Below are 15,210 nucleotides of genomic sequence, written 5' to 3' on the forward strand. Positions count from 1 at the left end.
GACCATGCCGGCCGATTTTCTGCCGCCCAATCAATCTCTGCTGTTCTTCGTCGAATCGTTTGCTCTCAAAGCGCTGAAGAGCTTCTTACCCTACTCATCGGTGGCTGAGCGAATTTGTTTTGGTCAATCTCTCTTCTCTATCTCATACCATTTTTGAGTTATTTGATCTTTATTTTGAATTGATGGGTGGAGACGGGATGGAATAATTTTTTCTTTTCGCTATAATATGTGCATTGATGCTATTATTTTGCGACGGAAAGAATGTTTGCGCAAGCAGTTAGTTTTTACAAAGCATGCATCATTGCTATCGTCGCAATTCGGATTTCTGTGGAATCATTCTATTTGCAATGCAATCCCTGTTGGCTCGCAGTGCAGAAGGGCATAATTAGGGTTTTGATTCTGAAATGTCCTCTTGGGTTTACATGCATTTTTCTTGCTCGATTTCGTACTTCGAATAATTTTTTTTTCTTCTTGGAATGAGATAATGTTTGTTTTTTGTTTTTGTTTTTGGAATTGTAAGAATTGGAAGGTGACGGATGATTCATAAGTGACATTTATATAGGGCGAGTTTGAATAGGTAGAGAATATGATGAATCTATGTTTGATCTTTGGGAGGATGCGCTACACAAACTCTAAGTGTTGGTTTGGTTGATCAAGTTTTCTTTGGTCCTCATGACCTAATGGTCTTACTACCAATAACACATTCCTATTTAAGCTATTCCTATGAAGAAGCTGGCAAAGTATTTGCCAGAGCCAACTAAGGGTTTTTCATTAGCAGAACTTGCTAGTTCTTCTTGGCCATAGAATTCGCCGACGGGACACGAACTGGGCAAGGAAATTCGGCTTAACTTATTTCTGATTGGACAACACTTCAATTAAACTCGCTTGTTATACGACTCAGCTACATTGAGTCTCTTTTATGTATATATTTTTGTACATTATCATGTAGGTTCTGTACAATTGAACCTGGAACGCATCTATGAATAAGGGCTTAATGTGTGGCGGGGGCGGGGGCGGGGTGGAAATCATGTTGTAGTTTTTGCCAAAACTTTTATTTAATCTTTGTTTCTCTCTTTCTATATTTTTTAGGCTCTGTTTTACTATGTCTCTATGGTCTAGGCGATCGATTGCTTCCTTTGTAAACAAGTCATTGAATCCGATATCTTTACTCTATTTTTTATTTGGATTTGATCCGTGTGTCAAGTAAGGGGTCTTGAATTATGCCAGTCAATTTTGGATCTAACATATAAACAATGAGGAAGGAAGTGTTCGGTGGGAATTTTCAATTTACTGGTAGAAAGGTTCTTCTAGTTTGAATCATGACTGTCCTTGTATTTGTGCTGCCACAAGCACCCTGGTAAGAAAGTTGCCTAATATGTCTAATTTGTTTTTGTCTCAATCTAAATTTGGACGTCAGAGACTTATAGATCGCATTTGGATGCTGGGGATTTGAGTGAAAGTAAATGAAGAAAACTGGTTGAAAAATTCAAATCAGCAAACGTAGATTCATTATCTATCAATAAATTGTTAGGATTTCATTTCATTTGCTGGTTGATTGGTTCATTAATTTCATTTATATTTTGCTAATATAGAAATGGAGACGGATTGGTTAGACTCATCAGAATCTCGTTTGAATGACAAGAAATATATCAAGGAACTGGAGAAGGAGCTAAAGAACTGCTCTCTTGAAATAGGTAAAATTCATGCTGGTTTTTCTTCCATAGAATACAATGGTGATTTCATATCTATTACATTATCTCCTTGCAAGCAATAATCTTATTCCTCGGCTTTTTTTGTATAAATCTTTCCACATTAAAAAAATATATATATTTGTGTGTGTTTTCCTTTAGTTCGGTTGCAGGTTACCTTGAATCGTTGATACCTGCCACTGCAGGTTACCTTCAGGATCAGCTAGGACTGCGTAGTATCGAGGCGAATTGTATGAGTGAGCTTGTTCACAGCCTAGAACTGAAGCTTGCCGGTGTGGGAATGTTGCAGGGGAAACCAATGCTGTTGACTGAGAAACTAGTGCAGTCTGATGACAAATGCCTTCAGCTGACTCAGGAAATAAAAAGCAAAGATGAAGATTTCAAAAATTATGCAATGCGGATAGAGGAACTTGAAGCGGCGATATCATCTACTGCTTTGGAATCTCAATGTGAGATAGAGAGCCTGAGACTTGAAATGATAGTTTTGGAGGAGAGATGCTTTCAAGCAGAAAGTTTGAGCCAGCAGATGGTTCAAGACAAAGCTAAGATGTATGAACTCTGGGAGGAATATGAAATGCAGCTACATGAATCACAGGATACAATTAGCTTCCTTGAGATGGAAAATAATCGACTAAAAATAGAATTAGAGAGATCTGAGAATAAATTTAAAGGATTGCATTGTAAAATTGAAGAGCAACTATCTAACTGGTTCGAGGAGATTAGCAGGACAAATTTTAGCATGCATGGAGAACCTCATAATAGCTCATCCTCTGGCGAAAATGAAAAGCCTTCTTCGTTCAGTGGAATCTGGTGAGTTAAGCTCTCTTTTATTAATTTGCTTGTATTCTACTATTGATAACTATAAACAATTCTCCTTTGGATTTTACTAAGAGGTTAGTTGATTGGAATGCTTTATATGTTCATTGATATCGTCAGCATTCCATAAATGAATGTCATATATGGTAGCGAGAATTGGCTTCAATATTCTCTCAGGTATTTAATTGCATTAGTTGAAGTTGATTTACCCTAAATTATAATTTATTTATCTCCCTACCCCTTTTTTGTAAAATATGTAAATCTTTCATACTTAAATCCAGTAAGAAAAAAATGATTAAAAATAGTTAAATAATCAAATAACTTACTGTAGGTGATGCTCAGGTGTGTAGGTTGCTAAGACTAACGGATTGAATCATTTACATAGCTTTCTGGGTTATCGTGTAATGAGCATTAGTGTGGCACTGGAATGCAGCACAAGCAAGAGGTGCTGGGACGATGCGTGAATGAACTGTTGGGATAACAAAAACGGAGCTTGCTAGGATGTCACACGAGCGAGTGAAACTAGCATTTAGCACCGGCAAGAGGAGCTGGGACGATGCACGAGCGAGAGGTGTTGGAATGTCACAAACAGAGCTCGTTGGGATGCCCCATGCCCCACGAGCAAGTGACATTGGGATGCAGCACTCACAAGATGCTTTAGGATGTCGTGCGAGCAAGAGTTGTTAGGTGAGAGCTGTGGGATGTGGCACCTACAAGAGCAAGCAGAGATCGTTGGTGAATTTATTAGTTATTTTTCCAAACCACATTCTAGCACCAGCATTGATTTTTTGAGTCTTTTGCAAAAGATTGTTTTCACCACGAAAATTCCACTCATAAGATTGTTCGAAGAAGAGGATTGTCTTCTATTATATAGGATAACCCGGGCCACTTATTTGGATAAAAACCAAATTAAAAGCTAACTTTAGTTATATATATTGAATACCTATTGCTGTATGTAGGCTTGTGCGTTATTGTTCTTTTAGCTATATGCATGACTGATCATTTATTTTCTATATATGTTGCTACAATACCATTTGTTATTAAATTCAGTTGAGTGGCATTTAATCGTGGTAAGTATTATTGCATTTTCTGAAGCACTTGTGAAGAAGTTTTGTGCCCATTGGTTTCAAAGCTTGCTCTCATAACAGCTTGGGACGAGAATATGAAGGATGAGATGCAGAAGATGGCATATGAAATACAGGAATCTGAGCTTCTGGTGGAGAAGCTTAAGGTTTGATCCCAATTATACTTTGTCAATAGCTTACGCAGTGCTCTTATTGCTTAGAGGTAGTTTTTGTTGTGTTAGGAAGAACTGAAGGAGGAAAAATTGAAGGCAAAGGAAGACGCGGAAGATCTTACTCAAGCAATGGCTGAATTGAGGTATGAAATCACAGGCATGCTTCAGGATGAGTGTAAACGCCGGGCTTCTATAGAGCAATCCTCTCTTAGACGAATCCAAGATTTAGAAGAGCAGGTGTATATTTTTACAAAATTTTGTGATCTCTTTTTTTATTATTTTGTTATAAATTTGATGAATTCGTACAGTTTACTGCAATGTCATCTTTATCATCAATAGTATAATGGTTTTTCATTTGAGAAATGATTTATTTCATAGCTGGCAATTTGGCATTTTTAAAACTAATTTTTCATTTTACTCTTTTTAAATGCATTTGTACTTGGGAACAAGGTACAGAAGGAGCAAAAAAAATTTCTTTCAGTTATAAGATTTTTACAAGAAGTACATAAAGTATCCGAAACGAATTGTAATGAAGTTCAAGCATCCGAGGTACGAGATGATGATTTTCAACACTTACGAGAGGTATGGTTCTTCATTATCTTGAATTTCAATGTTTATACATTTTATGAGTTTATGCAATCTAATAAAAGTAGATGTGTTGTCTTGGTCTGCCCCTTGTGTGCTCTAAATATTCAACGACCGCTCTCCATGAATACTCTCTGCAATTATTTTATAGTTTTGTTTTGAGAGAGCTTTGGCGGTTGAATTTTTAGAAAACAGATTGCATTATAGATAATACACTACCTAGAGATTTCACCCTCATTTAACGAGGACGTTTTGATATGGGGTTTGAGGTAACCCATTGGCGCAACCCTTTATGGTTAATTACCTCTCCCGATAACGGGAGAGCGGTTTTTATAAGGCCAATCTTTAATAATTGAATATTTAACATATAATAACAAGAGACTTAGGATTTAAATTGTAGAATTCACCACTTGGAGCTTAAAGCGAATGGTGGGGGAATGAAGATGAAACCCGATCAAGATTCCATGGTTCTGGCATCCCGGGTCATCATGGTCATTGATCTACTTAATCAGATGAGGTAGTTGACCCAACTTGACAGGAAAGATTTTTGTCAGCAGCCATAAGTTGCATTATCCAAGAGATCCTTGTAGATCTGGGGTAGATATTTGTCTAAGGGGACAAATTTAAGTCGATCTTAGCTAACAGAAGACTTTGTGTCAATCAATTGTATATTTATGATTTACAACTTAAAGAGTAGAAAATCTCTAAGGAACATATGGGCTGCTATCATGACGGTAATATAATGGTGTCATTTGACGGAAACCACCTGGTCAGGGGCTCTGGTCATAACTGTTGTTTTGTGGTGTCATTTAACAACAAAATAACACAGAGAAAAGACTTGGGTCATGTCTTTACTGACATGCAATTACTTTGATTGTGAATGTATTGATACATTTGATATGACATTCGTTCTTTGTGAGTTGAAGTCAATCAAAAGTTCAAAAGTTTGTCACCCTCCCTCGACAAACTGTTGCACTGAACAGATGCATTTTGCTTTTAGCTTGTAAGTGATTGAATTTTGCTTTACACATTAGTTAACTACTTTGAAACGTTTGATTTTAACAGGGCCATCATCGTAGATTTTAACATTTTAAATTTTTTATATTTAAAAGAGAGACATTTAATTTGTTAGTTTAGACTTTTAAGGTATAAGTCTTGTCGACTCCGGTCCTTAAAAAGAGGAGAATCAGACTAGTTTGGTGATTTGGACTTATAAATTCTTATTTCAGAATTTAGACATTTATTAAGGCTTATTGGACTTGTCAACTCCAGTCTTTACGAGGAGGATCAAACTAGTGTGGTGGGACTTACGAGCCTGCCCTATACAAGACGACCCGATCAACACAATATTCTCGAACCCAATAGTTGGGCATTCAACATATTGTTTAGAGCATATGCATGCATTAAAATTTCACAAATTTGAATATCTTTTTATAAGCTTTAAAGACTTATGTTGTGTGTGTTCTGAATTGGAGAGGATGACGAAGTGTTGATTGTAAGAGAGGCCTTCGGATCTTGTGCAATTTTTAGTGGACAAAAGGAAGCGGGGAACGGCAGAGAGATGGTGACACTGCGAATGAATAAGTGGGAAAGGGCTTACAACTTGTGGGAAACAAAGAAAAAGAACTCGCGGGAAACAAAAGTGAAGAAAAAAAAATGCAAGCCTATGTGATGGTGTAGCGCAGCAAGACTTTGACGATTTGGTGCAATTTTGAGCGAACAAAATAAACAGATAGTTGTGTTTTGTTGCGGCTGCGTTGCTTCCCATTCGGAGAGAAAGGACGAAGCAAGGGGATGACGGGAAGAATAAAGGCTTTGAACTAGGAAAGTGAGGATCGAGCGACAGAGACAAAGGAATTTTGGGAGACAAACGAAAGGGAACATGACGGAGATCTTAAGAATGGAAATAATATTAAGGGGATGTTTGAGGAAAAATTATTGCATCAGGAGTTCTGGTGCAGTTTGCATTAGGACTCCAATCAGGATCTGCCACATTACAGACAGACCCATCCTAGTAAAAAAAAATTAATTTAATACATGGGTGTGTCTGCCTGCACAAGTGGTAGGCCCTGATTGGAATTCTGATGCAAAACTGCATTAGGACTTATAATGCAATAATTTTTCCTGTTTGGGGGCACTTGCCCTAGGAAGCTGCTGTGGGGAAGCTGTTATGGATAAGTTGGCTGTCTGTTTTGTTTTTTACAGCTGTTTCTGGAAGAACAACCATTCTGCCCTATGTAGTATTGTTGTTTGTAACATAACTGTTGTAATAATATATCTGATACATGAGAACCAAAAAGTCATTACAGAACAATATAAAAATTATTATACACATCTGAGTATCAAGATTACTAAATAAATAAAAAAACTATTAAAATTACATTTAATAATATGAAGGTATGAAGATTGAGGCAGTTGCCAACCATCAACCAGTCCAACCCACAGCCATCATCCTAACCCACAACCACCACATCAGCCCAAAAGCATATGCCCCAAACACAACACGACTACCACCCCAACCCACAGTCATATTCCCCAACCCACGACCATATGCCCCAACCCACAGCTACCACCACACAACACACTGGCCAACACAGCACAACCCACAACATTGATAACACAACACAACCCATAGCTCTGACCAACACAACACTGACCAACACAACACTGAGACACTGACCAACACAACACTGAGCAGCTACAACATTGACCGTCATAACAATGGCCAACCAACACACCACTGACCAACACAACACTGAGTAGCCACAACACAGACCAACACAATAGTGGCTGATCAGTACAAACCACAGACCAACACAACAGTGGCCAACCATCACAACACTACACAACAACACAACAACACCAAACTGTGAAAAGAAAAATTAGCATTAACATACATGCCATCGAATTTCTATGTATTTACATATCCAACATCTAAACATTATTTTTTACATGTATACCAACCAAAACCTTTCATTTCACATAAAAAACACCATTTCAACATTAAAAACTGCATCAAATTAACTACTCAAGAATGAAGTGGTACGCATGTAATCTTCCATAAAAATGACATCAAACTAACAGCTACTCAAACACCATTTCAACATAAAAAACGGCATCAAAGTAACTACTACTTAAGAATCGAGTGTTATGTATGTAATCTTCCATAAGAATTGCAGTATAGGTGGAAGATATGTAAGTGCATCAAAATTGAGTGGTATCTATTAATCTTCCATAAAAAAACGGTAGCAAAGTAACATGCTCAAAAATTGAGTGGTATGTATGTAAACTTCGATAAAAACTGCAATTGAGATGGAAGATATGTGACTGTATCAAAATTGAAGTGTTATGTAATCTTCCATAAAAACGACATCAATCAATGCTTACCACAGGGGAACAAAGACGGGAGGAACTGGGACGATATAGATCGCAGAGGGTGAGAAGGAGAAGAAGAAGCGAGAGATCGCAAACGATGAATGCAGGTTAGGGCACACAACGATCTCAATGCTCCAAATCGCGAAAAAGGAGGGCAACGCGGTAAAAAAATCAGTAAGAAATGTTGGTCGCAAGGTCAAACCCGCAACCCTCGTTTTAGGCAAAACACGACTTGTTGCGCCCCCAATGCCTCCCCAAACAGCTCAACTTAGCGTTGTGAGGCTGTGCCGCAGCCTGAACTCCGCCCTAAATGGGGCCTAAGTCCGGAGTCCGAACGTAAGCTGCGTCCGGACAATGACTGTGATCCACCGAATAGAGTGGAGGGAAAAATAAAAAGACCTCCGGTGGATCGCAGTCGTTGTCCAGAGGACTTTTGGACGTAATATTTTTTCTTGCGAATGAGGGGTTACCAAGCCATTACACGACTGTTGCTTCAACATAGGCGCGAACGGTTATGCTGTCGAGTGAGGGCGGGGAGCACGGATGTATAAAATTTTAATATTAATTAAATTTAATTAACCTAATTAATAAATATTATTTAAAGTTTAATTAACCTAATAAACAACATTAATAATTTTTAATAATTTTATTTTTCTTTTAAACGTAAACAACCCCCTCACATTTCATCATTTATTTAAAAACACTTCATAGAATAGCCTATATTTTGCTACTTCTGCAAAACTATTCCACTATAATGGTATTCGTAGTCTAAATGATTGATTTTTGGGTGTAGCATTGAACACGGTCCATATGTAAGTCAATGCAGTTTTTTCAATGCACAGATATGTTTTACTTGGAGCAAGTGATAATGAGAATTTTAAGGACCTTTGAAACTCAAAGCAACCTAAGTTATGCTAAGGATCAGGGAATGAATCAGTAGGGTTAGTTGTTTTGAACCATCACCAAAACCAACTCTTTTGAACAATTATTTCCAATGATGTAGCGTGATCTGTCTAATTAGCCAAGTGGATTAAGACTGACTTTTGTTGTTACTAGTTAATGATAAACATCGATGCATCTGTGCATAATTGTGTATCTGGGTCTCTAGATGCATGAATTCAAAATGAGAAGGTGTCTATGTAAAACATAATGCATTAGCGTTTATTTCAATACGTTGCATGAAATCACCTGGTTATTGGAATTTAATGAGATATTGACAATTCAGAGGTAATGATTTGGGGACTTTGCAAGATGTTTAGGTTTTTAGAGTTTAGGGTTAAGAGTTTGGAATTTATGATTTAGGTCATACCACCTTATGACTCGTGTAAGGCTTTCAGTTGGGCGAACCAGTCCTGATCATATCTTTAACTGCTCGTTATCAGCCTCTGGCCTTAAAATAAACCATCCGTAATCATCCCCTGGACCTTCTCATAAAATGGATCCCTTATTTTCTACAAGCTACACATAGACCAATTGTGGTCCGTTTATAAAAGCAATGGCAGCACAATCGTGTAGATGTCATAAGCATATTTATTTATATTAAAAAGAAGGCAACTGCACGACCAATGAGATGCCATAAGAAGCGTTTATAACCCATGTTAACTTAAATTTTACAAATTTTCCTCGGGGATGGCTTTATAATGTAATGAATGAGTAAATGGCCGAAATGTTCTTTTGACTATTTATAGTATTTATTTGGACGTCAATATTTTGTTTCCTCCAATCAGGTAGCTAAGTTCACGGAGACTTGTGAGTGACATACATAAAGGGTGGCCAATTTAAAACTTCATTATGGCACCCCTAACATATTAATGTTTGGCCAAGGATACGATAGTAATCAGTTGGTACATAATTTTATCGCTATATATTATCTGAAACCGAAATGATCAAAATACACCTTTTTCAAGCATTGGTTTATGATACCCAGCTCTTTTAAGAGTAAATATCAAAGTTTAAGTGTTAGATATGTAAATAGATGAGAATTGTGTGGTATGTATGTAAATTTTCCATCTGGAATTTTTAAAAATTACCAATTTCACCAAGTCTGCCAAAAAAAAAAGATTTAAGACGTGGGATTTACCACTTTTCTCCACATTGAATCTATTGTGGACTCAGCCGAGCCAAAAAAAGAATCACCGCCAGCATCAAGATGCGCATTATCCAAAAGTGCTTACAATTTGCTCATTTTAGGAGATGAAGGCCTAATCCTCTATTGATTTTATTTTTTCTTCTAAAATTTTTTTGGCTTTCATACTCATGATCACATCATTGATTTTAATATAGATTACTTGGTTTATGTTTCTACACTTTATAGTAGCGCAATCATTCTTAAGAGAAAAATAAGAATTTTCACATGATATACAAACGCCAATTAAAAATGTCTAGTTACTATTTAAATGTCATGGACCACATATGCTTAATTCCATAGTTTGAAAGACAATGAAAATCATAATTTTTTTTTTTTTGCAATGGAAGTGATCCATTAAAAAATGATGATTTTGCTTGATGATCAATAATTTTTAAAAAATGGAGGAATAACAACAAACTATGTTTAGTGATGCTAAATGTTTTATGTACTTGGATAACTACCCATTTAAATTTGATGTTATGAATTATATAGAAGAATAAAATTGTTAATAGAATTTGAAGAACTCTAAAGATTATTTAATATCAGGCTTTCTGAGTGATTACAGATAGCTTTTAATCAAATTTATTCTTTTGGCATGCTTGATGAATGTTAAAATTTTTCAGAAAATTTGTTGAGACTTGATTTGTAAGTAATTTTCCTGCAAAGGTCAATTCAACAGTATAATCGTAAGTTTGAAGATCATATTATGTATGTATATATATATATATATAATCATGTATTTCTAATCTATATTTAAATATCCTTTGATATTTTAATGTTGTAGCATCTGCATTATTCCCTTTCAATCCCTAAGTGAGGAATTTGATTTCAGGGCTCACATCAGATAACAAACCTAGAAGCAGCGCAGGCGCAGAAAATTGTTTTGCCCTGTTGCAGTGGCAATGGCATTCCAGACAACCTATTGGATTATTTAACTAACTCAATAATGGATCATTCTGATAATAGAAATAGAAGGCTTTCCAATTCAGCTTCATTAGAGTGGAAGCCCAGTTCAAGTTTTCTGATTGACGAAATACCCAAATAGGACACTTTACATAGACTACACAACATTAGAGTTATTTTATATGGCTTGTGACAGCCTGCTGATGTGATGCATCTCGTGCTTCCTGGTTTTACTAATTTCAGGCATTTGCGTTCAATTTCATTACAGTTTACTCATAGGAGAGCCATATTTAACCAACTATTGAAGGGAGCTCAATCAAAGAAACAAAACTGCATTTATGAGTAATCCTGGTATGAGTGCAAATCAAATTTATTGATACATTCATTTGAACGGCTCAACTTAGGAGCCTCAATTGACTTGCAATTGTACAAATTACAAAAGATGCCTAATTCAGCAGATCACAAGGTGGGTTACAATTATAATCAAAAGCTTTAGGGAATCTCTGCTGCATGGAAGGCACCCACTACATATTATTTAAGGAAATATGGGTAATATTGATCCCTACGGAAGTAATACAGGCTGTATGCTCCAGATGTCTTTGGCATATTCATGAATTGTCCGATCGCTGCTGAATTTGTGAGACCTTGCTGTATTTAATATTGACATCCTTGTCCACCTCTGCTACATTTTAATGAAATAAATCATGTTACAAGGAAGTCAACATGTATTACTTTTAGAGGAAGGTTTCTGTGAGTATATGAAAGTGCAAGATTAAGTGCTTGGCTTCATACCAATTAATTGTGGAAGGCAATCGGATGTATTGAATTGTATTAGTGCTATTTTGTTATAATATGCATCGAACTGATTCTAAATATTGTAATTATGTTTTGCCTTCATGGTTTTGGATGGTTGCAAGAGATGTCACCTCTTTCTCTCTCTCTTAAACACTCGGCTACATAGTATGATTCTTCCTAAACGTGAGCATTAATGGAGCAAAAAGATGTATGTCAACTTTGTTCTTGAGCACAAATATTATTTCTAGACTTTGAAATGCCCTATCCTAAATGTGAGCATTGATAAAACAATTATTATTTGCTTATGTTATTGGTGCATGTTTTTCCCTTTAATACACATATTTAAGTCTGGTCTATTCTTATAAGCACATATTTCGTAGCTCTCTTTCTTAATTTTATTCTATGACTGGTAAGTTTGATTTCTGTTTTTAGCAGAACTTCAAACATCAAATTTGTTCTTAAAAATTAATAATAAAATATTTATTCAATCATTATGAATCTTCTTATCATTCAAAATTTCATTGAAAATAAATGTTAATCAAATCAAAACATTCCCCATAACTTCCCAAGTCTCAATAAATATATCTTTTGGACCTAAAGTTTTACATTCATACATCTGCATATTATTTTGGATCATATAATATATTTTATTAATTTCCTCATCATGCTTCTTCTTTCCAACTTTCATTTAATAAATTCTCGAAGCAATAACATCATCTTTTTTTAATGTCTTAATCGATGAACTTCATTTTTATTGCGTCTAACATGATCAAGTTGCTCTAGATCTATTATCCCTCATCTTAGCTATCCATTTTTCTTGTTTTCTCATTCCTTTGTATAATGATTACTATATAAATCATTAAAAACTATGGCATTTGTTTTGTTCACTATAGATTTTAAAGATCTTTAGCTTTGGCTTTATCTTTATAAGCCTTAGTTGTATTCAATATTTGTCACTTCTCAAGATTACCCTTTTTTACTCTTTTGCACCTTCTAACTCCAAGACAAAATCGTCTTACTAATGCATTATCTAATTTTATATTCTCCTAAAATTTCAATAATAATTTTTTTAATGGAACTAATTATCTTATCCCACAACAGATTTGAATACTTCCAACAAATGCAACTGAATCAAAACCTGGAAGCAAAATTTACATGCATACCACTCAATTGTCATGTATTTACACATATTATGCCTGAACTTCAATATTTACACGTCATCTTATTTATGCATGAAAAATATATTTTACCCTTTTAAATTTAAAATAGAGGAATTTTTTATGTGATGAGAAAGATTTGGACGGTAAAAATATAAAATCAATGTTTAGATGTTAGATATGTAAAAACATAAAAATTGGGTGGTATGTATGTAAAGGCCCCAACATGGAAATAATGGTTTTTGACAACCAGGAAACATTGATTTCCTTCCAAATATATTTCTTAACAAAAAGAATAACGAGAATGTAAATGTGCAAAAAGCGAATGCAAATGTATAACTTGAAAGGTGGGTTAATAAGCAAAAACTTGCCTTTGGATCTCTATAAGCTTTATCAACCTCATCCATGCATTTCAGGTAATCCGGGAAGTCCTTCCCGACAAGAAAATAGTCTGCACGGCCGTATCCTTTGTCACCTTCCAAAGATCTCATCAGCCCATCATAGTTGAAAGGCCCAAATACACCACTCCGAACATATTTCTTCACTTCCTCGAATCGAGGGTCTGCCACAAACTGCGGTTTAATGGAGAAATGAAGTGATTTAGATGCGTACGGTGCAGGATTAAAGGAGCTCATGCACTAAAATTTAAATCATTATATAAATTGTCTTAGCGCACAAGGAGTGCAGAATTATCTTTGAAAAGATAGTACTATCAAAAGTAATAGCTGATATTATATCAAGGAACAAGGAAGCCACAAGTTGTGTGACAAAAAGAAAACTATTAGGATGTGTGATATAGCCTAATATATATATATATATATATTAGGATGCGAATATGGTTATGATAGAAATGGTACGATAGTATCTATTGAAAATAAATTCACGAAAATAAAATTTGGTTATACAAGAATGTACAACATGAGGTAAAGAATGTACCAATAAGATTTGTAAATATGATTTGTGTCGTAGAAATAGAAATGAGAGTGAGAAAATCAAAGATAATATGAGAGGAAGTTATACAAAACACTACTTTTATTAACTAGACCTTAACACTTTCTATACAGTTGGAATGAATAGAGAATCAGATGTCATAATACTGATTACAAATATATTGACATTTTAAAATCAAGAAGGTAAGGACATGTTTTGGATCACATTTTTTTTTTAATTTTAAAAATATATTTGTTTAGTGCCAAAAATTGACGGTAACGTTAGATAGTTGAAAATCAGTGTAAAACTTTTTGCCGAAATATTATGATATGAATCCTTCAAATTATTGTGTTAATGTTAGGATATCCCCTGAAAGCGACACACCGCATTACCTAAATAAAATAAAAAAAGTGTTTAAAGGCTATTTTACCAACGCTCGAGTATATTGTTCAATAATCAAGGGTTCTTCTATTATATATAGATACGGAAAAAGATATTAATTCATGAAATTAATATTATGATAGAAACTTGAAATATAGACACTCTCACAAGTAAATTAATGGAATTAGTAGATATTATGGTTTATAGTAAGATAAAATATTTTATGCATTCAAGAAATTAAATATGTTGGAGAAAATGCTAACAAGATTGATAATTTAAGTTTTAAACTTTGGTATTTAGATAAGAGTCATACTAGAAATTGCGTTGGTGTAATTATAAATAAGTTTGAAAATTCTATTATGAATATTAAAAATTTATGGAGAGGTTTGATAGAGAAGTACAAAGAGAATAAGGAGAATCTATATATGAATTTTGTTAATTTAGAAAAAGCGTATGATAGAGTTCAAAGAGATACTTTGTAGAGTTCTAAAAAAAAATGTTGATATTGCTTATAATCAAGCAATTAATGTATACAAGGAGGATTGGTCAAGTATTTTTCTATTTTAGTTGGATTACACCAAGGATCAATTTAAGCCCATATCTTTTTGTTTTAGTTATGCTTGTTCTTATTAGGCATTTACAAGAGAATGCATCTTGGTATATGTTTTTCGCTGATGATATCCTTCTTGTGGATAAGACTAAAAAGAGTTCAGAAAAACTTGAATTATGGTGGTCAACTTTAGAGTCTAAAGGCTTTCGTTTGAGTATATCTGAAATTGAATATATTGAATTTAATTTTAACAGTAACAATAAGTGATCAAGTCATTAAAAGAAGTGAGAGTTTTCGATAACTTGGGTCTATTGTTCAAAGTGATGATGATAAACATGAGGATGCTATTAGTATAATTCAAGTTAGATAGTTGAAGTGGAAGAATGCATCGGGCCTATGGTGAGATAGAAAAGTACCGCTTAGACTTTAAAGAAAAAATTTATAAGATCGCGGTGAGACCTGTTATGCTTTAAGATGTAGAATGTTGGTCTGTAAAAGAAAAACATAAAATTAAGTATTATTGAGATGAGAATGCTCATGTGGATGATTGACTTTACACTTAAAGACAAAATGTGAAATTAATATATTCGTGGAACGGTTGGAGTAGCTCCATTGGCAGACAAAATCAGATAGTCATGTCAAAT

The 15,210-nt window shown here is 34.8% G+C and overlaps 2 protein-coding genes across 4 annotated transcripts in view; one reads left to right on the top strand and one right to left on the bottom strand.

Moving 5' to 3' along the window:
- Positions 1–11,118, top strand: LOC110024259 (intracellular protein transport protein USO1-like). Of its 3 annotated transcripts, none has more exons than XM_020724126.1 (7): positions 1–122; positions 1,593–1,694; positions 1,895–2,519; positions 3,621–3,756; positions 3,832–3,999; positions 4,213–4,344; positions 11,022–11,118. In XM_020724126.1, exons 1-7 carry the CDS (start codon positions 5–7, stop codon positions 11,097–11,099), a joined length of 1,359 nt encoding a protein of 452 aa, XP_020579785.1. In that variant the 5' UTR covers positions 1–4; the 3' UTR covers positions 11,100–11,118. The 3 variants fall into 3 exon arrangements, with proteins under 3 accessions (XP_020579785.1, XP_020579783.1, XP_020579784.1); XM_020724124.1 differs by lacking the exon at positions 11,022–11,118 and adding an exon at positions 10,683–10,983; XM_020724125.1 differs by lacking the exon at positions 11,022–11,118 and adding an exon at positions 10,683–10,983 and having other exon boundaries at positions 4,219–4,344.
- LOC110024258 (alpha-1,4 glucan phosphorylase L isozyme, chloroplastic/amyloplastic-like) overlaps positions 11,075–15,210 on the bottom strand; it is an 18,111-nt gene continuing 13,975 nt past the window's right edge. Inside the window, 2 exon segments of the mRNA XM_020724123.1 lie at positions 11,075–11,432; positions 13,077–13,277. Of these exon segments, the coding sequence (XP_020579782.1) occupies positions 11,316–11,432; positions 13,077–13,277 (318 nt within the window). The 3' untranslated portion in view covers positions 11,075–11,315.

The sequence above is a fragment of the Phalaenopsis equestris genome, unplaced genomic scaffold (genome assembly GCF_001263595.1).
Source record: "Phalaenopsis equestris unplaced genomic scaffold, ASM126359v1 Scaffold000251, whole genome shotgun sequence".
NCBI lineage: Eukaryota > Viridiplantae > Streptophyta > Magnoliopsida > Asparagales > Orchidaceae > Phalaenopsis > Phalaenopsis equestris.